The sequence below is a fragment of the Gavia stellata genome, chromosome 3, assembly GCF_030936135.1.
Source record: "Gavia stellata isolate bGavSte3 chromosome 3, bGavSte3.hap2, whole genome shotgun sequence".
Lineage (NCBI taxonomy): Eukaryota > Metazoa > Chordata > Aves > Gaviiformes > Gaviidae > Gavia > Gavia stellata.
In genome coordinates, this window is record NC_082596.1 from 103065406 (window position 1) to 103091584 (window position 26179).

The following is a 26179-nucleotide window of genomic DNA, read 5'->3' on the forward strand; positions in this document are numbered from 1 at the left end:
CTAGCTCCCTAATTCCTGTTTTACCCTAATAGATGCCGTTCTTGCTTATGGAGATGAATCACATATCCCAATGAAACTGAAATGTTATAGTTTGAAAATCAAATGTGCATAATCTGAAATACCACTTAAACTAATAGTATGTTCCCAGTAGTGTGGAAGCAATGTCCCAGAAGAAGGGATGTTTTTTCCTCCATCACCATGTCTCAGGAGATTTTTGCTAGTGTGGGATGCTTTAAAACACCAGGTAGGGAATATGGGAATACAATGCATCAGTACTTACCAGATCATTCGGATTTATCTTCATTCTTCGTAGTAACATCAAAACTGCAGCCTATGATGCTTTCCCCAAAGCAGGCAATGATCCCAGCATTCCTCCTCCCACGGCTGCCTGCATTTTTCTAGCTTGGTCTTCAGAAGTCTTGCCCCTGTGCTCGCTCCAAAAGAAACGTTCAAACTTTCCAAGCATAGCTTTGAAAGAATAGGTCTTGTTGCCCGAGTTTGGAGAAAGTGCTGGTGATGATGACCTTGGTTATGGTAAATGCCAGATTGAATAGTAGGCAACAGTGCACTGTCACTGCAAATAAGGCAAACCCTGTACTGGAATACATCAGAAAGAGCATTGCCAACAGATGTAGAGTTGTTATTATTATAGCCCTTTACTCAGGGCTAGTGAGGCTGTGCTGAAATATTGAATCCATTTTTTTTGTACCCCACTTCAAGACGGATGTGGAGAATCGTAGAATCATGGAATAATTTTGGTTGGAAAAGACATTTAAGATCATCAAGCCCAACCGTAAACCTAACCCTGCTAAGTCCACCACTAAATCATCTTTTAAATACCTCCAGGGATGGTGACTCAACCACCTCCCTGGGCAGCCTGTTTCAGTGTCTCGAACAGGAGAAGACAGAGACAGTCCATCTTTACAGATGGCACGGGGCCTTGAGTACATTACCAGTGAGCAGAGGCTGAAGGAGCTCAAATGGTTTAGTCTGGCAAAAAGGAGGCAAAGGCATGATCTAACAGCTGCTTACAAGTCTTTGAGGGGCAATTGCAAATATGATGAAGCCAAACTGTTCCTCATAGTGCCACAAGGTGCAACAAGGTGCAACAAGGGACAGTGGCCACAATTTGCAGTTGGAGACATTCAGGTTAAACCTTAGGAGAAACTTGTTCACCAGGAGGTTGGTGCAGAACTGGGGCAATTTGCCCGGGGAGGTTGTGGAAGCTCTGTTCTTGGAAGTTTTCAAGACTTTGCTGGACAGAGCCATGACTGTCCTGATTTAGAGCTGGTGACGGTTCTACTTCAAGGGGGTGAATGGATTAGATGGCCTCCAGAAGCCCTGTACGACCCTCTTTCTACAATTCCATGAATCATCAGAAATGAACTGAACACTGGAGACAGGAGCGAGTTTGAGAACCTCTTTACTGTGCTGGTTTAAAGCACTAGTAATTGTGAGTCACTGCAATTATAGCTGACTCAGTTTAATATCTTAGAGATCTTTGTCCCCTCTTGTATCTTTTCCTAGATACTAAAAAAGTGGCACAAAAAAAAAAATACAGTTACAAAAATAAGAATAGAATTCGTTAGCTGAAACAAGCTGGTGTCCAAAGTGAGATGCCCAAAACCAGTTCCAAAATTGCCCATTCTGACCTGCCTAAATGACAGCCTTACTCAGTTTTGGTTTTATAACAGGCATTGTTTCCAAGTCACTCAGCTGTAAATATTGAAAAAAATGTCTTATTGCAGCTGAACAAAATCCTGGAATTTTGTTTTCCTGTTACTGCTTAGTCGCTCCACAACGTTTGAGTCAGTAAAGAAGGCACATAAGAACTCTCCTGTGATCATAAAAATGATTATACATACTTACTGGTACTGCATGAAAGCATTATGAGCCACTTACACCCTATAACAACTCCAGATGTTCCTGATTATGTTTGAGTGAAAATAGAGTATCTGCTTCTAAGAGGGCTGTAACTCAAAGGAGCTGATAGGAAATAAATTATATTTATTTGCACTATATTTGTATCTGTTGAATTTTTTATTAATCTTTTATGAGAAAGTAGTGGTTATGTTTTGAAGTAGAAGTATCAAATTTATTTTGTAGGCTCAGCTATCATTTCCAGGGTTTCTGTTCTCTTTCTTCCACAGATCAGTGTGAAGTTTTGTTGGTGTTCGATTTATTAGAGTCTTGTCTTCATATTCCAGGTGAAGACAACTCAATAACTTTTTTGAATTCTTTTTTTTTCCATTCAACTTTCTAAAATGATTAATAATGAGCTGTTGTTCATTTTACCATAAGAGTCATAATTGTACTTTACAACTGATGTCACCATATAGAGACAAGAGAGGAATCTGCATCCCCAAATGTTTCTTTCAAGCTACCTTTAAACCTAGCAAGATAGTGCCGTTTGGCCTCTAAACTGGTAACATATCTTAATTTTAGCCAAGGAGGCAAATTCAAAAAATCGTAACCAATTGAAAGCAATCCCTTGCAAGAAACGCAGTTGGACAACTGTATTTCTAATATTTTCCAAAAATAAGTATAGTACGCAGTGATAAGATTAAAGTTGTCTTTCTAAGAAAAAAAAAACTTTAGATGTTTTCATGGTAATATAGAGCAAGGCAGTATTTATTAGAACAACAACTCTAAAACAATGCTTACATTTATTACTCTCTGTTGAAACTACTGGCCTGCAACATTGTCTTTGTAACAGTTGTGGTTATGAATCAGGGTTTTTTCTGAGAAAATTTATTATGAAACATTACGTGGATTTATCAGTAAATTTAGTGTAATTTTATAGGGTTCTGCAGGAAGACATGGTCAGCGTGGGCCATTAGGACCAAAGGTACCCTATGTAACAAGGAACACTTCAAACCTAACCTATTTTGCTTTGGCATATGGTTTTTACTTCTATATTCCCAGCATTTGCCTTAACAAAACAGCTTTTGTTTAACATTCATATACTGACTAAGTATGGGACAAATTTTGTTCCCATTTACACTGAGTATCCACCCAGAATGTGTATTAATAGAATTATTTCACATCCACACCAGAACAGTGAGTAAATACCAGCTGGGCCGTTACATTCCAAGGCACTTGGAGTAACATGGCATTTTTGTTTTATTTTTTTAGGATATTTGGCAGTTTCTCTTTGTAGGTCATTTATACAACATTCTGGTTTCCAGGAGGTTACACGCATGCTGTTGAAAAAGAAAGCTGCAGGACAAGACCTTCTGGCATGATCCCAGAAAGTGATAGGAAAATGTTCTGGAAGGTGCTGGGGGGAAAAGGGAGATGTCATGACTACTTTGCCTTGGTTTTGATTTGAGCTCAGTAGTGACTGAGTTTTTCCACTTTGATGCTGCTACTGGTTAAGTAACGCATGAGGAAAAAAATGGAGAGATGAAAAAACCAGAGGAAAAAAAGGGCAGGTTCACAGAACGGAGCCTTAGACAGGAAGAGGCTTTTTCTATTCCTGCATAAAGCTTGAGCTCCACCCAGGTTAATAGTACAGTGTGACAACACCTCTTCAGCACCTTAAATGTGGAGTTAAGAAAATTTGAAGTCTTCATTGTCCTGGAAAATGACAGCAACATTGAGGGAGCAGGAAATGGAAAACAACAAAACCCCATTCTCTTTTCCTAAAATTTACACATGAACACACAGAGCACAGGTCACTGACTCCCCAGAAATCACGTTGCCAGCAGTAACTGCATGCATGTGTTTCACAGAACAACAGCAATCTAATATCTGGCCAGTCCCCTATGTCTAGAATCTATAGAGCTCAGCTTATAGGGCTGAAAAAAGTTCCTCCCTTGGGTACTACTCCTGTTAATGCTGGAGGACAACGTTACTTATAAGTGAAAAACTCAAATATTTGCACATTGCGTGTTAGTGAATGATACTGCAAAGGACTGGCTAGAATAGATGAGCTGTCACATGATGCTGCTCTACGGACACAAGTAGGTGCCGAGTCTCCACGCTGAAAATACATTTTTTGTTAAAAACTTATTCGCTGCCCTTAACTAGAAATTTTGTTTCTAAAATATTGTGGAAATACTGTTTCACAAAGACTTCAGAAATGGAGGTAGCATGATTCCTAGGATTTAGGAACTGGACTGGAACGGAAATGATAGTCATAAACCTTGGCCAAGAGACTTCACCACCACCTACACTAAGATTTTAGTTGTTTACTCTTGAGCCATTCATTCCCAAGATCATGGAGACACAGAAAGGAACATACTATTGCCTGACAGCTTACAAAATCAGGTACACTAGGGTAAAATTAATATAAAGTGATTATAATACACTATCATTCTCACGGGGATGAATTTTACACCCACTTTTCGTGGTTATAAATGACTTCACTAGGCAACAGTGGCAAAATACAACAACCACCCACTTCCAAAAACCAAGAGCTAACGCACCATGAGGAGTTTAAGGTATAGTTATGTTTCATACATCCTTCATCCTTCAAATACCCCAGACTCATAGAGCTGTCAGAGAAGGCCTGCTGTGATCAAAGTTTTCTCTCTTTCCTAGCAAGTAAGTATAGGTCCAAATTTTGCTTTCACTTTTATTATTATGAAAAACTGTTTTCATTAAAAAACAGTCTACAGTCTTCATGCATTCATGAATATAAGGACTCCGGAAAGACAGTAAGCATAAACGTAACATTTGAGGCGATGGCTGTAGCTCCTTGCTGATTTGTTCCCATTTATATTCTTTGTCTCAAATGAGACAAACTAAACTGCATGTTCTCTGTCTGCAATGAAATCAAGGAATCATGTCTACTCAGAGCTAGGGTACTGCAGAATCAGTTGCTTGTGGTACGACGTGATGGCTGGGTAGGTGGGGAGAGCAGCAGTGTGGGGGAGGCTGAGTTAACTGTGTTGAAGGAAGGTGTTGGGTCATTTGTGGAGGCACAAGGTCACTGTAGCATTGGTAGATCTGGGGAGTGTTAGCATGTGCTGATTTCAGACGCCAAGATGAAGGTTCAGGAATACAGCTTGGTAGATGCTCAGCAAAAATAATGTGTAGTGACCAGAAACTCTAAGATGTGGGTGGCAACTGGGAGGTTAAACCCCCAGAACCAATTCACAAATGCATGCTGAGCATCACTTTACCAAAAATACGCCCTGTTTTTGCTAGACATTGTACTCCATTCAGTCCCTTTGTGAGGAAACTAACGTATGTGTTTAAAATCCTTGTAATTACTGTTCACTTTCATGTTTAAGCACTATTGTGTCTCTGTTTCAGGGAGAAAGAGGCAACATTGGTCCACCAGGTTCAAAGGTGGGAAATTCATTTAACTTGATCTAAAACCTTAGTCATTTCTTCCTCTTAGTTTCCTTTCTTCTCTTAATGCACTCGGGGGATAATGAACATTTCTAGCTCTGTCAGCATATTAAAGCCCAGGGAGGCTTCTCTGGAAAAACAGAACCCTTTCTCAGTTGAGCTGTGATTATCAGGAGCCAGTGTAACCTGTTGCTTAAGACTTCTGTTTAAAATATGGTTAAAATTGCATTTTAAATCCTCATGCGCATGATGCCATGGTGTTTTTGAGGCCGTTTACATTTTCACCAGAACAAAAAATTAAAATCAGCAAAGCTTATATCAAAACCTAAGTTCCACGTGCCCCCCTACTCCTTAACATCACGGTGTGTAGCTAGCACCCACACTAGCGCACTCTCCCCACCACATATGGCTGTGGGACAGTAGTAGATTCATGCCGTGTTGTGCAGAGGCCTCTGGAGCTGTGCACAACCCCAATCCGGCCATCAGCACAGAGGCCGCTGTTTCTGTGCTAGAACCTGCCCATCATCCTGCAGCCAGGCTCCTCCTAACGCCCACCTGACCCCTCGGGAGGTACGAGACTATAGAAATGGTGGTTGGAAGGACCTCCAGAGGCTGTCGAGTCCGATATCACACTCCAAGTAGTAATATCACCAACACTAGATCATATCAGCGATGGATTTGTCTCACTGAGCCTTAAATACCTCCAGGGAGGTTCCAAAAACTCTGTGGGTATCTTGTTCTGGTGCTTCACTATCCTCTTTGGAAAGACAGTTCCCTTAATGTGCAGCCTGTACCTCCCACACCGTCATTTGCCCCAGCTGCCTAACTCACCCTGTGCACCAGCGTGCAACCCAGTCCTGCTGCTCTGGATCACTGCAGCGTGTCCAGAGAAGGGCGACGGAGCTGGTGAGGGGTCTGGAGCACAAGTCTTGTGAGGAGCGGCTGAGGGAACTGGGGTTGTTCAGTCTGGAGAAGAGGGGGCTGAGGGGAGACCTTCTCACTCTCTACAACTACCTGAAAGGGGGTTGTGGGGAGGTGGGTGTTGGTCTCTTCTCCCAAGTGACTACCAACAGGACAAGAGGAAATGGCCTCAAGTTGCACCAGGGGAGGTTTGGGTTGGATATTAGGAAAAATGTCTTTCCTGAGAGAGTGGTGAAGCATTGGAAGAGGCTGCCCAGGGAGGTGGTGGAGTCACCACCACTGGAGGTGTTCAAGGAACGTGTGGACATGGCACTGTGGGACATGGTTTAGTGGGCATGGTGGTGTTGGGTTGGTGGTTGGACTTGATCATCTTACAGGTCTTTTCCAACCTTAATGATTCTGTGATTCTGTGATTCTGTGATTCTAGACATGAGATCCCACCGGCAGGGAAACCTGCCAATTTACACCACTTTACACAGTGTTAGTACCGAAATGAATGGAGCTGGAGTCCATTCTTTCCTCTCCAATCTTCCCTATCATTATCCCTATCTGTTCTGGTTTGGACTCCTCTTGGAGCCCACCCCAAAGCTTCTGTGTGTATCTCTGCTCCTCTTTGCCAGTCCCTGGCTGATTTGCGTGCCTTTCACAGGCATAAGGCAGCAGAGGGCGGTGCTGGGATCCATAGCAATAAAATAAAATACAATACAATACAATACAATACAATACAATAAAATAAAATAAAATAAAATAAAATAAAATAAAATAAAATAAAATAAAATAAAATAAAATAAAACAAAACAAAACAAAAGCTTCTCTTGCATTTGGGACAGCACTGAAATCAAGACTTGCTCTAGAAAACAAGATAAAAGCAATTATGAATGTACCCTTCTGCTTGCTGAATATTTACAAGAGTATCATCACAGTCTTTTAGCAGCATCTGCTTGTTTATTTTTAAAAAAACAACAATGTAACAGGACTCTGCTTGGCATAAATTCCATCTGCTGTACATATTTTGAGTGTTGCCATTTCGCAGAGATATTTGGCAGCATGATAATTAAAGCTGACACATTGATGCATAGGACAGTTGTTTAACTCTTCTTTTTGATCTGTTTGAGAGTATTTTCTTAATTGTTATACATACAGGTGTTTTGTTCTGTGGTCCTTTTTCTAGTAATTATCATTGTTGATGTGATGATAGATACATTTCAAACACATGCATATATTGTAAGTGGAGTGATTACAGTGCTATTTTAAAATAATCAATCTATCTCTTCAATCCTCAGATTAAAAAAGATCTTAGTCCTCTTATATTTGAGCAATGAGCTACATTCTTAAAATATGGAGGGAGTTAGAAATAAGGATGTCTCTGGATAGATTATTTACAGTAAAACATCTTACCTATCCTGGATCTTTTCTTCCAAATTAAATTTCATTAGGAAAATCAATTGGTGAAATTATTCAGCATTTGCAAGAGTAGGAAGCTGATCTGCAGGTCCCACCATGCCTGGAATGACGGCGTTCTGTCGCAGAGGTGCTGTTGCTCCAAGGTTATTTCCCCTGCCCTATTACCTTTGCTGCAGAGAGCTATGTATCATTTTCCACAAGCACTGAAGAGACTTAAGTCCCAAGTACCCTTTTTACTTGTCATGTAGGTGGCTAAATCCCAGTAGCTGCTTAGGTGCCTAAAACGCCTTAGCGTTCAGAGACACCTTTTATCCTGCACTTGTCTATAAAATGAAAATTATAGCTCTTCAGAAATTACACTTTATCTTAATAAACTGTTTATTCCTGAGCCACATGCTTTGCTGATCACAGACAGAAAATAGAAATAACAGTGAGAACATCCTTTCTTAATGAAGTGGACACATTAAACCTTTAATGCTGGTGGCTCTGTAGAAAGGCATAAGAAGAGAGAAGATTTTCTCTCTGTGAATTCTTAATTTGCGTTTCTTCTATCACACGGGAAATGCAGCAGAGAAGCCCATTTGCCTTTGGATGGTTTGAAACTCTCTTGTTCTTTAAGACACTCCTGTAGAGTATTAGATAATTCTCAGTGCTTTTATTAGGTCACATCCATCCATCCCAGTATCCTGTCTCCAGCAATGTCAACAGCATATGCAGTTTGAGCAGGTGCTTAGGTGCAATTTGGCCTTTATAAAAGGGCAAGTATTACATCATAGTTCTCATGAGTGACCTCCTAGACTCCAACAATTTGTGACTCAGGGACTTTCTCAGCTAGAAATGGTGTCTGAACCACAATTAGATCTCTTCAAGTGAACTTGATGTCTCCCCTGGAACTCATGCAAACTTCTACAATTTACAAGATCTTGGGGCAAGGTGCTCTGCCAACTTAACTACACATCCCATGAACCTCTGCCAGCTATTTTCATTTGATGCCCACTATTTCTTCTATTAGAAGTGTGAGTCCTTAACTACTGTCTACTTTTAGAAGCCTCTACAATATTCTTCACCCACCTTCTCATCATTTGTCTCTTTTCCAAGCTAAAGAGTCATAACTTATACCACCTTGTTTCATATAGAAGCCATTTTGTACCTCCCATTATTCCCACTGGCCTTTTCTGACGTTTCTCTAGTTCCACTAGATCCTTTTCAAGATGGAAAATGTGAACAAACCCGTGCACAGAATTCAAGTTATGGACATACAATAAGTATATACAGTGGCATAGTAATGTTTTCCTGTCCCTTTTGCAATAATTTCTTGTATTCAGTTTATCTTTTTGACAGCTACTGAGCTGACCTTTTAATGGAATTGTCTATGTCTACTAGATTGTCATGGTACTATCTACTGTAAAAGCCCAAAACTATTTTTTTGAAGCAGAACAAAAAGTAAGAACCAAAACAGCCTTTTCATAAAAAAAAAAACCCAAAACACTCCCCCTGAAAAAAGAAAAAAACGAACAAAACCAAACCAAAATAAACACCAAAAAAACCCCCACCAACCAACCAAGCAAGCAAACCAAAAAACCACCCCCACTACTAAACGAAAACAGGGCTAATCCATCACTTGGATGAATCATTCGGCTGTTATGTGTCATTTCCTTTGCTCTTTCATACCACACAGAGAAAAACAGATGCAAGAAATGTAATTCACTGTTTATCTGGTCCTTTAAGAATTCAGTCGTCTTTTATCCATTTCTCTCTGGGCAAACTGCATTATCATTACTGAGTGATACTTCTGTTTTTCCCGTAGAACAGAGCAACTGCTGAGATTCTTAGCAGCAATATATAGCCCTGCCTTAAACTAGAGCGGGGGCTACCAAACTTTTTGCCCCACCTACCAACTCCCATCTTCACTGAATGCCTCTCCCTCCTCTTCCTCCAGCCTGAGAGTCACGTAACTGAAGGGTGGAAATAACCCATGAAATATATCCTGGGGGAAAGCAACAGAATTCACCCTTTTGCTAAGGGGAGGTGGGAGCAGTGGAGAAGAATGATTGAAGCCGCGTTAAAAAAACCTGCTCTGGAGAGGGGAGAACAGCAGGAGGAGCGGAGAGAGCAGATGACTAAGGACATGATGCTGACTCCACGAGCCCCCCCAAACCTGCCTGCTAGTGCGTTCAGAACCTTACTGTGTCCCTCCCAAGAGCGATAGCCTCCTGCTTGTATGAAACAGAGAATAACGGTATGTTTGTTGTGGCAGGGAATGCCGGGTACAGATGGAAAACCAGGCTTTCCTGGCATTGCTGGCCATCCCGGAGATGTGGTGAGTAGGGCTATTGTAATTGGTGATCACCTAACACACACTGGCTCCCAAACCTGTATCTCAAGGATCAGCAGGAGCCCTAACAGTACTTGCTAGCAGCGTGCGGAGAGCTGGGCCGGGGTTTAGTCCTCCTTAACGCGGAGCAATTACCTCCGACACCCAACACAGGAGCAGAGCGGCCCTCGCTCGTCAGTCAGAAGTGATACAGGCATCTCTGGAGGCTAGCTCCCATTCTACGACGCTCATTTTGCTTTTAATTATTCAGAAATCATCTCTGCTTTTAATTAGAGGGAAGCCAACAGGCCCATAGGTGATTTTAATGTATTTCTCATGCCTGAGGGCTGTGACGATTACAGAGCTCGTGAGCTGGGAGGTCCCACAGCTCCTCCCCTGCCACCTTCCTCTCACTCATGCCAGACAAGGTGTCTGCGTCCCCAGCACAGTGAGTTGTATCGAGGGGCTGATGAAGCTTGGAAATAACCTGCCTGAAAAATGACTGTTTAGCTCCCCTGCCCGCTCCCGGGCAATCCTGGACACAACTGAGGTAGCTAATGCTGGAAAAGGAAGGAGCAGCCAGGCATGGCTGATTTCAGTGCAGTGAAAGAAAGGCTTGTTAGATTAATCCCCAGCTAATGAAATGTGGTGTGGCCGTTTGCTTCTGGTCATCTGCGAACTCTGCCAAACATGCTGGGAAATCCTTTTAAACATCAAGGCCTCAGAGGGCCTGAGTTGAAACCAGCTGGCCCCATCTGTGGTTCGAGAGAGCTGGGGAGCGATCATTCTCTGCCTGCATTTTACTGTTGTGCCTTTTGTGAAGCTAGAGAAAGCACATTTTCACAATTTTTCTTTTTAAATCACTTATGCTAATTTTTTTTTTTTTTATCATGTGCAGGGTCCAAAAGGGGAGAAGGGTGACCCAGGACCTCAGGTGAGATTGTGTGGATTTTGTTCTTTCTGAGAAACCTATGTGAAATGCAGTATTTAGTAAATGGGTTTTCCACCTGTAATGCTTTTGAAATAGGGTGAACCAGGACAGGACGGGAACAGTATTGTGGGACCTCCTGGACCACCAGGACCACCAGGACCAGTCATAGCAATACCTGAGGTAAGCGTGTTTGTCAAGCATTAAAATCTCTAACTCATCTTACAGGGCAGAGGGCACGAGCAATTAGCAAACTGGCAAGTCTGCTGTCAATGTACAGGTCATAAGTCTACTCCTCAAAACAAAAAAATGTCTCTATATCAAATGGATTTATTTTGAAAAGACGAAATAGGAAGGAAAGTAGGTGACGAGCTTACATACAAGAATTATGGGGTCATGTTGAGAGCTTCTTACAATCTCTCCAGGTGACTCTGCAGGAGTTGTGAACATCCGATAAAAATCAACAGAGAAATAGAAAACAGAGAACGTTTAACAAAGCAAGGCACCTGAGACACAGCAGTATGTAGGAGAGAGATACGTTGCCTTTTCTGACAGGTGTCCACTATACAAACCAGAGCACTGACTCTGTTGTGGAAGCAACAGCCAAAAGTACTGAAGGGTAAAATGCAAGAAGCTCATAAAAACTGCCCAATATCCTTTAGCTGCATGTATATTTTCAGCCAGTTTTGCTTTGTGTACATCAGCCTTTGCAAAAACAATACTAGTTAGCAGTAATGAAGGTTAGAGATTAGGACGAATCCCATTTCAAGCTGACAACAAAAATCCTTGTAGTTGGCTTGAAATGACATTAAGATCTGGAGAAGCTGTGGGTGGCTGCAGAAAATTCTTCACCCCTGAGAGCTGAAGGTGCCTAAACTCATCCCTAGGAATGCATATAATGGCAGTAAGATGTGATTTGTGATTGCAAGAAGGGAAAATGCCCAGCTGAGAAATCTGTGTGAGTGGGAGCTGGGCACCAACATTATCATAAAGTTGTTGACTGAAACAACGAGGCTTTCACTTAGGCTTCTGCTACTGATAGCAAATATAGCATAAATTGGCATCCCATAGCCCACATAACCAGTCCCAAAAGAGTTGGGGGTTTTTATTGAATTTATTGGGTATCCACTCAGAATCTTAGGATCCAAGATCCCAAGATCTTAGATGAGCAGAATTACAGATTCACAGAGGAGTTGGTTGGAAGGGGTGTCTGAAGATCATCTAGTTCAAAGTCCTGCTCAAAGTGGGACTGTCACCAGCTCTACACTTTGTCATGTTTCTGTTGGAGTTTCTGGGAAATTCCTCAATAGCTGTGACAGAAATGCTGATGTAAAATTCATGTTCTTTCTCACAGCTGTGCTGCGGTGTCACTGCGGGGTCTTAACTCTTATCAGTGACTAAACAGCTCTGTTTGCAGTAATAATGAACCTGAACATGTTGCTCCTTATCTCGTTAATATTTGAAAAAACACTCTGAGAGACGCAGAGAGAGGACAGTATAAAGAGACTACTGAAGCTGATATAGCAAACTAATGACACTAATTTGCTGGAAGCTGCGTGGCTCCCTACACGCTGTGATAGTCACAGCCCATATGTCTGTCTAATGTGTAGCTATGCCTGAAGAAACCTAATGTGCATCATCTGAATTCTCTAGAACTTCTGTATGAACTACCTTCCCCATGCATTGCAGAAATCTGTAGAGCCTGGTAGAAGCTGTATTGCATTAGGTGTATTACAAACCTATACAGAAAGCCATTTCCTTCTCTAAATACCTTGGAGTTTAAGAAGTAAGCTCTCTTACAAAGTAGGGTGCATAATATATGTGGCTTTATGTACATTTGTAGCAAACAGGTATTCTGGGGGGGTACAGCAAGAGTGATATGCCCTTATATGCTTCAAATCCTCTATATTGTTAATAGGATGATTTCCCTGAGGACTCGGTATGCTGGATTTTGATACAGTTAATTAAACGTGTGTGTGTGTAAGTATATGTCACTATGTATGACATTGAGTTCTATCTACCTCACAAATGTTTGTATAAGAACAGGACCTTTGCTTACAAACATTTGCTGAGATAGAAGATTAAGTAACCCAAATACATTTTGTTGCCTCCGTCTCTCATCTTCTGTAGTTAGCTTCAGATATGGGAAGAACTACTGCGAGCCGGCCTATCAATTGCAGTTGGAATTACAGAACTAAAATAAATCCCAGTACCAGCTGCTGTAATCTGGATATTGGCTTGAGGTGGGTAGAGAAGCAGAGATCAATCAAGTGATCTAAGTGAACCACAGGGCAGGGAGAGAGATCAATCCTTGGGTCAGGGTCTGTTAGTTCACTCATTTAACCGTGGTGTAGCCAAAGACAACAATACTTCTTGGGCTGCGGAAGTCCAATGGACTGATCTACCACAGTTGGAAGGAAGTTTTCTTAGGAAGGGCTGCGTGGCTACAACTAAACAGATTGTATGCTGCCTGATCAAAATAAAATGTGTGGACGAGGCATTGTGGGTCATGGTTTAGTGGGCATGGTGGTGTTAGTTGATGGTTGGACTTGATGATCTTACAGGTCTTTTCCAACCTTAGTGATTCTGTGATTCTGTGAAAACAAATTAAAGAGCTGGTGCATTGTCAGTATTGCTGGAATATTAAGATCTGAGGTTTCCTCCTCATTTAACCTCGTCCCTGTGTGAACTGAGGGGATTTGATTCCTTCAGGAGCCACTTCTAACACTGTGAAAAGACGTGGTAAGCTAAAACCGAGGTCTGCAGCGGAACCTAGCAACTTCCAGGCTTCTGCAGTACCTACCCGCACTGTGGGTCTCGGAGGCTTGCAGTCCTTTCTGACTCCTCTGTTGCCTCCTGCTGTGGGTCAGGAAATCTGCTCTGAACTGTCCTATTTAAAAAACAGTATGTTGCTCAGTTTGCTTCTCGTTGGTATTCCAAAATACTAAAATCAATATTCCTCATCCTCTATTGGCTATTTCGCTCTTTTGGAACATAATGTCTGATACTCAGTGCATTTTCTTGCATGGACTCATGAAAACCAGTAAACCGTATTAATTGTTGCTACAATTTATCTAATTTTGTTGGATACAGTACAGAATAATTTCGAATAGAAAAAATTTCTTGGATTTAAATTTTAAACTTTTAAGCAATTGTCTACTGCTGCCATTATTCATCCATAGTTTAGGTACAAGAACTGAATGAAAGGCCTGGAGAAAGGTTAATGTTGGGGGTGTAAAGCAAACGTCAAAAGATTTTGTGTTTCCTATGTTCTTTCTGTAATTCTAATAAGGGCATATTCATGCCATTTAGATACAAAGCTGCAGGTTTACTTAGAGCCCAACCCAGACAATCACACTAAAAATTACTGTTTCTTCCTCTTCATAACAGCGGAGAAAATATGAAAAACAACGTTGTCCTTGCTTTGTAGTCAGCACTTTCTGAACTGATTTGATGTGTTGAAAAGTTACGTTGCTGGATTGTTGCTATTAAAGCTGCTTGCACACCCAAAAATGAAGATAAATAACTATATACCTGGAGCAGGTTGTGAAGAGTGCAATCTTTTTCTCTGATCATCATCCCTGTACCCTCTATTTTCATATCTTCTTCAACACTGCGTACAGTTTTCTGACTTCCAACCACAATTCCAATTTGCAGCTAAACTCTATTTAGAAAATATACAAAGTGCCTGATCCGAAGCTCAGCAAAGCCTTTGGGATTCTTTCCACTGACTTCTGTACAGTTTGGATTGAGCCCAAAAAGAAGGAATACTGAGTAATTCCACAATGAAAAGACAGTGTAAACCCAGGGCTTCTGGATTTCTGCCACCAGCTGTAGATAAAGCAGAACAATTGCAGCAGCAGGACTGTTTCATTACTGTCATTAAAGTAACAGCCCATGTCCTGTTCCCTTTCTGGGCCATATAGAGCTGGGAATACAGTGGGACCAATGGCATCGGGCTACCCCTGAAGGAATGTAGCAGACCGCTCATGCAGGCTGGGAGATGGAGTGCTGCCTGCAGGACTTAAGCTGTCTTTTTACTTGACAATTTTCCAGTGTTTTTTTGTAGAACATGAGGACAGGGCGCAGGTAGCAGCACCCAGTAAAAGTAACAGGCTTTAGCCGCATGAATCATGATGCCAACATGACCTCAAAGTACAGAAAGTACCATGGTACAGTACCAGTACACATGGTCATACATGCCCAGATGACATGATAGGATAGGATAGGATAGGATAGGATAGGATAGGATAGGATAGGATAGGATAGGATAGGATAGGATATGTGATGTGATGTGATGTGACATGACGTGACGTGACCAAGCAGGTCACATCACTCTTTTGTGTCCTCCTTCACATCCCAGCTTAGAAAAATAGTATTCAGAGATTCATAAGATATTTGGAAATGACCTCTGGAGGCCACATGGTCAAATGTCCTGTTCAAAGCAGGGGTAGCTTCAAACTTATTTCCTGTATACTGTATCCATAAGAAATGTTGCAAAAGATTGTGATCTGATAGCATTGATCTGCACATGGTTACAAGCAGAAGCAGCATTCAGATTTCACAATACCTCAGTGACAACATGCTTATTCATGTGCTAAGGGAATCCCTGGCACCTGAAGGCATGCCCTGCCCTGGCCTTGTGAAATTCAGAAGATTTTTTACTGCATTGAATGGGAATATACTGCTGCACACAGAGCCTTATATTGAAACAGATGTCATGGCTTGCCTGATAAAGGAGTGGACTGGTTCAAGCCTCTAAGGAGATTCAGTACATATTTCTGAATCCAAAACAAGGCTAAACTGGCACACAATAAATGGGACTGTTGGAGTGAAAGAAATTAAACAAATGACAAAAACTGAGTGAGGATCTCTTTTCACCTGCAACATTCAGTCTGGAGAAGAGGAGGCTGAGGGGAGAACTTCTCACTCTCTACAACTACCTGAAAGGGGGTTGGGGTGAAGTGGGTGTTGGTCTCTTCTTCCAAGTGACAAGCGACAGGACAAGAGGAAATGGCCTCAAGTTGCACCAGGGGAGGTTCAGGCTGGATAATAGGAAAAATGTCTTTACTGAGAGAGCAGTGAAGCACTGGAACAGGCTGCCCAGGGAGGTGGTGGAGTCACCATCCCTGGAGGTGTTCAAGGAACGTGTGGATGTGGCACTGCGGGACATGGTTTAGTGGGCATGGTGGTGTTGGGTTGATGGTTGGACTTGATCATCTTACAGGTCTTTTCCAACCTTAGTGATTCTGTGGTTCTGTGATTTATGTGGAGCAAGCACTTACATATTGTCTGTCCTGAACTGCAATGTATGACCAAGTGATATAGTATTGGGAACGCCTATTTAAACTGGAAAGGTAGCTATCTGAAACCAAAATGAAACCAAAATGAAAGCCTAATTGTAACAGCAGGACAAGAATATGATTGGGAGCAGCCAACATGGAATTACTAAGGGCAATTGATTGCTGACCAAAATGATTGCTTGTCTGTGGACAAGGGATGGGCACTGGATGTTGCACACCCTGACTTTAGCAAGGCTTCTGATGCAGTCTCCCATAGTCTTGCTATCACCAAACTGATGACCTACGAAGTGGATAAGCAGATGATAAAATAGGTGGAAAATGGGCCTAACTGATGGACTCAGAGAGTAGTGATTGGCATTCATGAGGCTGCTTCTGGAGTACCGTGTCCAGCTGTGAGATCCCCAGTACGAGACAAGTATTGACAAAATGCAGCAAGCCCCATGCAGGGCTGCCAAGATGGTCAGGGGACCGGAGCTCTGGGAGAACTGGGTCTGCTCAGGCTGGGGGAAAGAAGGCTAAGGAGAGACTTTGCTGCTGTCCACAGCTACCTAATCAAAGGACGCCGAGAAGGTGGAGGCACCCTCTTCTTGGAGGTGTATGGCAATGTTATAAGATGTAACAGACACAAGGTGGAACATGTGAAATTCCAATTAGATATAAGCAAAATCTTTTTACCCTGACAATGCTCAAATACTGGAACCAGTTGCCCAAAACAACAGTGGCATTTCCATCCTTAGAGGTGTTCAAGACTTAACTGGACCTGATCCAATTAAACCTGCATTGAGGAGGGAGTTGGACCAGATTATGTCCTAAGGTCCCTGCCCACCTTCACTGTTCTGATTCTGTGATCAAATCATGCAGAACTGCCTGAGCTACTGCTGAGCTCACTAATTCCAGGATAGGCATAACAGCGTTGCTATTATACTGCTCTGTTCATGCTTCTTGAGACTCAGAGTTGATTAGCCTGGGTGCTGCTCCACATCCAAGTGACTGCACTGTTTTGGGAGTCCAAGCTAGTTTCACTGATTGCAGGCACAGCAGCGTGTCAGAGCTGACTTAGGAATCACTGCATGGCACTGCATGGTGAGATGCAGACACGTCCAGAATATAGTTATAGCTCTGCGACAGGAGGAGTGTGGTCAGACAGACTCACCATCTTAGAATGCCAGTGACATACTGGAGTAGAAAATCTTCATTTTGAACTTTATCTTACTGAGGAGAAATTATTTCAGGCTGCAACATTTGGTGTCATAGTTTTCAAATTAAAACTGAGAGTCCGTTAATTAAAGTTTTGAAAGCCTTCTGAGATCCTTACATAAGTGTAAAACAAATGCTAGGTTTCATTATTCCGGATGTATAACAAAAGATTAGATGTAGAGAGCCTTTTCTGTGGCCTTATTTGTGTTTTTCTCCCCACAGTTATAAAGGGATGCTTTAAGTGTCTATACATTTCTAAAAATGTCTGTGTGCCCTAGATACTCAATTTGGTATTTGAAATAACCTGTTCCTTAACCACTTTTTTAGCTACTACTCAATGATACAGATGGAATTTTTAACTTTACTGGAATTAAAGGACTGCTTGGGCCTCCAGTGAGTATACGCTGCTTTATTAAATCTTCAGATTTGCTCTCTGTTCAGTGTCTCCTTTTAACTATCAGCTGGAGCTGAGTTCCCTGTGCTTTAGAATTGTGTTCCTGCTAACTTCAGCACTAAGTTCTATGGAAGTACTTCAGGGCAGAACTGAATTCTGTGTGAATGAATGGCTTTTACACATTTGTACAAAAGAAAGGAATTGGCTTAGCTCTGAATCTGAACCATATGCTCAGAATAATGGAAATGTGAAACTGATGCAAAAATAGGGACCAAGACTTGCATAGCATTTCTTCCATGGTTTTTTTCTATTCTTGTTTTCCAAGTCATAAAATGTTGGGATAAAGTATTTTGTTCAGTTCTGCTTGAGACTGCAACTAAGAATGCTAGGCTCCTGTGTATGAGTTTAGTCTCACAGCAATTACAGCTGTGGCTGAAGAGCTGGAAATTTTCATGAGAGAACAACAGAAGTGAAATTTCAGGTTCTGTTTTGCAGCTAGGAGTATAGCTGCAAAATAGTTCAGTCAAATATTTGAAAATCTGAATGCTTCTCGGTAATGATTTCAAATTCCTAGGACTGGATCCAAAGAGAAATCTATCTTTTCCAGCTGTGGAGTCTATTCAAACTTGCCTGAAAGTCTACAATATATTGCACTTTGCAAAATTTTAATCCCCCTAAACAAAGCATCTTACTTCACGGCTAGTTTCATTTGTGGGCTGTTGTTTGTGTATTTTATTTTATCTGTTTTCTTGTTTGTGAGCACAGTTCTCTCCTTCACATTCAATGCCTGATCAAACAAGGAAGACCAGAACGTGTGTACCTGATGATAGCAGAATTTCACTCTGTGGAGCCATAGTTTGAAAAAAACATGTCTCTTATTAATACAACTATCCCAAAAGAAATATTTACTAAATCTGTTAGTGGACTGGGAAGAGGGCGTTCGCTCCAATAAGCGCTTTTAACCTTTATCTGTTAGTCTAACATGCCTCTTTTCCACTTGTCACGTGGTAGGACGACAGCATATTATTGTGGCTGCATCCAGCCGTGCTTATGGTAGAACAGCTTTCATGGAAGAGTATTTTGACGTGTTTCCTAAAGACCTGCTTCTCCTAATCCCTGGACATACCAGGATGCCAGGATAGGATGGGCTCTCTCGTGTGAGCTCTGTTACTGCAGGTAGTCACCATTCAAGCCGTAGATGACAGGTTCTCAAACTAACATAGACAAGTGGGCTCATGAGCCCAGCAGAAATGCATTGGTTTGTAATAGCTGTTAGAGTTACAGTCCCAACAGAAAGAAGCGGGTCCTGTCACTTGAAGCACAGTTGCAGTTGGAAAAGTCTTTGAACCTCAGTCTCTGAGCTTGCCCTAGTCAGGAAAGAGGTGCAGTCTCGCAGAGGCTTGGGTAACACGCATCCAGGTGATCCGAACTAGAACTAAAGTGTCTCTCTGCGGATATCACAGTGGGGCACTCTCAAATATGCCCAGGACAAATCCAAATTCATGTTTCTATTCACAGCCTATTACACTCTCTATTTTCTATCCACAGACAACCAGGAGCAAAATGGCAAAGGTGGAAGAGTTGCTGGAATCTGGGAAAGATTCAAAGGAGGCTGAATGATGGTTGCATATGACTTTCATATATGGAAAATGTCACCTTTCTTCAGCCTTTCTTGGATCTCTGTCCCTTCAGTTTTGCAAAGTAAATTCTAAAGTCCAGAAAAAGTTAGAAGTGTAGGGCATTGTGGAATGTTCACAACTTTAGCACTGGTGGAATGGAGTTCTTAATCTGGTTTCAGATTAGCTAATATTCACAAATTACACAATGCATGGAAAATGCATACTCTGTTTTGCAAGTCTGCGATATGGGTTTGTAAGGGGGTGGGTTTTTTGCATTTTGCAGGGGCCAGATGGCAAGCCAGGTCTACCAGGATTTCCTGTAAGTATTATGTTCCTTGGATTTAAGTAAGTATTTTTCAATATAGTTTAATATTTTAAAAATTTATCTTATACAGAATTTACACAAGGTCTAATAAATTTTCATATGGTAGACTGTAGGTCTTTATGGATTTAACAGCTATGGTAGAAATTAACTCTGCCGGAAATGAGATATCCTTTAATATGCACATCTCGTATTTCTGCTTACCTCAGAATCAGTCCTGCAGTTTAAATCTAAATGTAATTGACTCTGATGGAAAATTACTACCTAAGGAAAAGACCTATGCCATTTAGGAGAAACAAATGGAACAAATGGACTTCTAAAAATTATCTTCATATGTATATGTAATTGTATTATTCTTTAGGCTTTTTTGTTACCGCTACAGAGTACAGTGAAGCCTTACGAGGTGTAGCCTTTTTATTTTATCCTTTAGGAAACATTTGTTATTTTTTACAATAACATACCAGTGCCACCGTGGAAGCATTGCACAGCCGTAGTATCAAAAGGTGCCTTACGCTATGCTACCTACCTCTTGTGCTCAGACTGCGACGCCATATAAACATTATCTGGCTTGTGACTTCATATAGTATTGTTTATACTATTATATTTATACTCTATATAATGTGATAGAATTATTTTCCCTCGTTATGATGGTTTTACAGCGCAGATGCGTGCATATGGTCTCAGGATCCTTTATCTATTGCCTGAGAATAACTAAGGAGAAAGCTGGGAAAGCTGACAAATTATGTTGACAAAATGCTGGCAAATCGCCCAAAATTCTCCAGAAGGTTGTTTACTAAGTCCTGGGTATTGTGGACTGCAGAGGAAGCCAAAGAAAGGGGGAAAAAACTACTTAAAAACACTTTTCATTTGAAAAAGAGCTGATAACGTTTAGAAAGTGCTATAATGAATTCTTAGTCCCTCTGTCATTTACGGAATTTCTACAGAGATGAAAAATACCATTTTTATTCTTACCTCAGGTCTTTTCTTTATCTCTTCACTAATGCAGAAATCATGTAGACTTCAATTTAGTCCTTGGCGGGTAAAAAAAATGCTTCTGAATGCACTTATAATGGAAGATTGTAAAACAAAATGTGATCTGAGCAAAACGCTTTCACCCCAGAACAGATACAGAAATTATCTCCTTTTCAAATAAATAATCTCTATTTTATTTCAGATTAAAATATTTCTTTAAAGACTTGTTGAAAATATAGCTTCAGAAATTCTGTTGAAAATCTATGGCTGAATGATTGTGGAGGGAGAGAGAATAGAGTAGGGAGGAAATAAGAGAATTTTAGGCTAAATTTCCACTCTTACTAATGTTTGCATATTTGTCTTTGTTAATGTGTGTATCATCTACATTGTGATAAATATCAGGGCTTTTTGGTTTGTTCTTTTTAACAGATTCTCCCTACGTGATATCTGGCTTAGGGGATACTTTGACTCAGACAGCAATTTAGACTTGTAAGAGTTCTTAGATTGCAACCGGAGTGATTCAAGTTCAAGTTTTCCAGTTATTTAAAATTACATTCAGTAAAATGGCCTAGCTCCATATTCTTAGCAGATCTCACTGTGGATTTATGTACTTGGTTTTGCTTAGGGCCCTCGGGGACCAAAGGGTGATACTGGTTTGCCTGGATCACAAGGACCCAAAGGACAACAGGTAAGAGAAAATGCATAGGGAAAAGTACATGCCAGAGAATGTGGTAGATAACAAATACTTAGTGGCATTAAAAGTTTAATGATTCTAATTTTACTAGGGATTGGGATGTTAATAAGTTCATGTGAAAAATTTACTAAAAGTGGAAATTGAAAGAGTGCTAAACAAAATACCTTGACACAATACTGCTGAGAGCTAACGTTCCTGCCCTGGCGTTGCAATTCTGCAGTGCAGTGTGCACTTATCAGGATAAGTCTGCATAAACATTAAACATGAGGTGACCTCTTCTTGCAAGTCGATTGCCTGTGCTGACACCCTGGGATCCTAACCAACAAGCCAAATAAAAAAAGATCAGTCTTTTCCTCCTCCTTTGGCACAGAGGGCTTTGCCTACAGAATGAAGATTGCAGTTTTCCATTCGCAAAGAAAGTAGACTTGGGGAGCTCTCTCCTTAGGATCCTTTCTCTTATTTTTGCACAACAATGTGTATTTTGTAGCACGACTGAGAGGTGGCTAAGGACTGACTCTGCTATTTTTCTAAACATTACAGCTGTTGTTCTGTTTTTCTTTCCCTTCTCATCCACCTGCGGGAAGCAGGGGAGAAGGAACATCTAAGTTATTACAATCTTGGGGAATAACAAAAAGAAAACCAAAAGCACTTTCTGCTTATTCTTTGTAAGTAGCTGACCTCACTTTCTCACAAGTAATAAGAAGGTTTGGAAATGGTTAATTATGGTTCGAAATGGGATTGTAGATGAACAGCATCTTCCTTGCTCAGGAGGAAACATCTCAGGCCGCAAATACCAGTCCCCTTTTGTCATAAGGATTCCCGTTCTTTTACGGAGTGCATAAAATGGTCAAGCTCAGCCTTAAATCCTTAAATGGGTGGGTTTTGGTTTGGGTTGTGGTTTTTTTTTTGTCTGGGGGGGGGTTTTTTGGCTGCTGCTGTCCACACTGGAAGGAACTCAAAACCTTGAAGCCGTTATATTTTGTACCCACCAATGACATAGTGATGTTTCTGCTGCTGTTTCTGAGGCATGAACACTAGGTTATGCTCAACAGTGATGAAGTTGGGAACCACAACGAAGCTGCACAGACACCTAGGAACATTTTGCTTTAAGAATCACAAGATGCTTCTGTTGCAACCTCAGGTTCATAAAGTCTCACAGAAGATAAAGTCAGTGAAGCCAAGCCTTAGGGAGACTCCAAATTATCCAAAGTATCCTCAGGGAGACTCCAAAGACTCCAAAGATTTGAGAACCTGCAAGAGGAACTGAGTTATAGCCCTTCCTGGACTGCCACAGCAATGCAGCTGTTAGTTTCAAGCCAGATTTCTTCCATTAGAGATCTTGGGAAAATTATTGTACCAAGCTGCCGGAGCTAGGAGGAGGAAAGTTACAGCCGAAAGATCCAGAGTGGGAACCATGCGCTGGCACTGTGGAATGATAATTCATGGTTGTGGTGCCATTATTCAATGGAATTACCCCTTGGAGAAGTGGAATGCAGAGGGTCATAATTTGAATGCTGGGAATTGGCCTCTATTAAAGGTAATGAGGCTGCATCATGCCAGGGATGTAGAGAGAATGATTCATGCTCGCCTGATAGTAAAATCAGGAGACGTAGTGTTCTATCAAGATTTTACATTTCCAGCAGGATTTCCTGACCAGTATCTAAGCTGATGGTACACAAGAAGACACCAATAGCCTGCCTGCCTTTGGCAGAGATCGCTTATCAAAACAGCATGTTTCACATAGTTACTCTATTGAAAGCGATTAAAAGTATTTTTTTAAAAAATAACTACTTATTCATCTCAGAGAGATTTACAGAAGCAGGATATTTTTAGTGTATTTTATTATGCTTTAAGAAGGATCAGCCCTTTTCTCCCCCAGAATCGAGCTTCACCCTACTCACATGGATATCACTTTGTGTTTGATCTCACAGCGTGACTAACATGTCATGTTTCGAACAGCAGTAATGCTGCTTTGACTTCTTCTGATTCATTGAGAACTGCTTTGTAAACATTATAAAATTACTTGATAATTGCAGGGTGAAAAGGGAGAACCAGGCGCTATCATTGCTGCTGACGGGTCTTTAACGGAATTAGGAAGAAAAGGGGAGAAGGTGAGCTAATACGGTGTTGTGTTCCTCCAGAAAGTTTGGTGGCCTTGTTACCAGCCACCTCTGCTAGATACTGCAGGAGTTCTCCTTGCCATTGCTCTATGTGCCTCTGTCCTCAACAGGGTGAAGCTGGAGTGGTGGGACCGGTGGGACCAATGGTAAGACATGGCTTCTTTTTTTTTATTTTGCTTTGGGTTTACAGATAACAGTAAATGTAAAGGTAGTTTGTTTTAGCTTTTCATTCCGTCGGAGTAGGGATGATAAGGCGTATTCATGCTTCAGGATGATCAATGTCCTTCAGAAAAGAATGTGGTTGTTACATATGTGGGGCTGTAAACTACTGACTTGATTCAGAATTTAAATTCTGGTAGCACAAATGTATCTGTTACTATCATAACAGACAGTGAAATATCATCGGAGCTAGATGCTTGCATAACTTATGACTCTGAGTGAACTGGGTTTGTTTAGCCCTGAAGAGAAAAGGCTGAGAGGAGCTCTAATTGCTCCCTGCCGCTGCCTGAAAGGGAATTACAGAACAGACAAAACCAGGTCCTTCTCAGAGATGCGCAGGAAAAAGACAAGTGCCAATGATCACAAGTTCCAGCAAGGGAAATTCCAATTAGATATAAAGAAAAAAATTCACAGTAGAAGTGGTTAAACACAGAAATAGGTGCTCAGAGAGACGGTGGATTGTGGAACAAGGTGCCAAGCTGCATGACCTAACTTGGAAGTTTGTCTTGCTTTGAGCAAGAGGATGTACTAGATGATCTCTAAAGGTTCCTTCCAATCTAAATTATTCTCTATTTCTATGATTTACATTAAAACAACTGACTACATCAGGCTCAATTTCTGTCGGTGCCAATAATTTGCAGCTGCCTTGGATTCTGAGCAAGCTGCAAATCAGGCAGTAGAGTCAGATCATTTACCGAAATCAGGATTTAGAGGCCTTCTTTCAGGTACTTGGCTTGATATTTTTGACTGGACACAGAATGTTGTATGAAAGCACAAGAAATTAGTTATAAAATAAGAACAGTTGCCCAGAATCAGTAGTGTTAGAGCAGGAATCAATTTCTTCTAGTCTAGTATGTCAAAGGTCAAGGATATTGAGTGTTTCTTTGTTTCTGCTTTTGATGTAGCCTGGTCTCTGTTGTGCCTAAGTGAATGTTAGTAGGTGTTGCGGTTTCTGTGCACCAAGGTGCGTAGGAGATTTTGCCATCAGCTTCTGCCCTTTAAAAGGGGCTGACTGGGTGTGCTGAGTAACTGCTTTCTTAATTACTGGGTATCAGAACACCTTGAGGGGGCTATCCTAACTCACCAGAAGGGGATTGCCTTTTGTCCTCCTTGTATGACTGCAAGACGAGTCTGTCTTTTCACCTCGACAGAGAATCATAGAATAATTTAGAATGGAAGTGAACTTGAGAGATCATCTAGTCCACGACACTGCCCAAAGCAGGTCTATTTCACTCAGGGACTTGCCCAGTCAAGTCTTCAGCATCTTGTAGGATAGAGATTCCACAGCCTCTCTGGGCAGCACGTTCCAGTATTTGACAATCTTCGGGGCAAAAAAAGTTTTTCCTTCTATTTATCTAGAATTTCTCATGTTCTAGCTTACGTTTGTTGCCTCTCATCCTGTTGCTGTGCACCATTCAGGACATGTACTTTTTCTATCAGCCCCAAACTCTGTGTTTACATCTCCTTTTGTACTGCCACGAGATGCTTCATCCAGTTCAGCATGCAGACAAGGCCCTTCAGAGGAAGCTCTTGCCAGCACTGGTGCGAATGATTACGCTGCAGGAGAATTTGGCACACAGAACCTGTCTCAAGGCTTTGCTCAGCCAGTTCCTCTTCTTAGTGCAGAACTCTAGTTTGATCATCGCTGCTAATGGGGATGATTCATTTTGGTGTTGTCCCATGGAAAAAACCCCTCTGGAGTCAGTGGGAGTCCTGTGCAGAAAAAATATACAGACTTCAGAGTGCTGGGCCAGAGCCTCCGTGGCACAACTTATCAAAGCTTTCGTTACAATGGTTCTGTTCCACTTTGCACAAAGTAAGACTCTGGCCCAAGAAGAGCTTTGAGGTAGCTGGGGGCTCTGATCGTTCCTCTCTGCTATTAGGGCACAATGAACTCATACACAAGTTTCCAGAATTTAAAAAAAATTCCCTACTCCTTGTTCCCCTCCTTTTCGAGACTTCAGCTGGACGGAAGAGACAATCATGGGATCTTAGAGCACAAGGAGCTACAGAGCAGTGATTTGGCAGATGAGAGCTAGGGATAGTCAGGAGCTCAGTACTGTTATTAGCAAAAGCAGAAGAGATAGATCAAATCCGTCTTCCTGCCACAGGGGAAATGAGAATCTTTTACCAGCTCGGTTATGCTGTTCACTGTCAGTGAAGCAGACCGCTGCACGTTACAGAATAGGAGCCCTTAGTAAGAACCACAGTGTCAGTCTGCCCAAACTGACTTTCTGCTGTTGTAAATGAAATTTCCTTTTCTGGTGAGCCGTCTCCTGTGGCTTCCTCACTTCCTTCTTTCACTTCCAGCTGTGACAGCTGACTTCTGTCTCAGGGAGTCGCTAACATCTGTCGGGGCGGGCTGGCACTTTGACAGAGGAGATAGTAAAGGTGGCCCCAGCAGGGTCAGCTCTCGCATTGTTGATGTTTATTTAAAGTCCCAGTTAAAGTATGAGATCCAGACACTTCTC

The 26179-nt window shown here is 41.6% G+C and overlaps 1 protein-coding gene across 1 annotated transcript in view; it reads left to right on the forward strand.

The window, feature by feature from the left end:
* LOC104255676 (collagen alpha-1(XV) chain) overlaps positions 1–26179 on the forward strand; it is a 160915-nt gene that overhangs the window by 100814 nt on the left and 33922 nt on the right. The window contains exons 18-27 of the mRNA XM_059836098.1: positions 2804–2848; positions 5263–5298; positions 9884–9946; positions 10839–10874; positions 10968–11051; positions 17696–17761; positions 19665–19700; positions 21301–21363; positions 23406–23480; positions 23600–23635. Coding sequence (XP_059692081.1) covers positions 2804–2848; positions 5263–5298; positions 9884–9946; positions 10839–10874; positions 10968–11051; positions 17696–17761; positions 19665–19700; positions 21301–21363; positions 23406–23480; positions 23600–23635 — 540 coding nt within the window. The remainder of the gene's footprint in view (positions 1–2803; positions 2849–5262; positions 5299–9883; positions 9947–10838; positions 10875–10967; positions 11052–17695; positions 17762–19664; positions 19701–21300; positions 21364–23405; positions 23481–23599; positions 23636–26179) is intronic.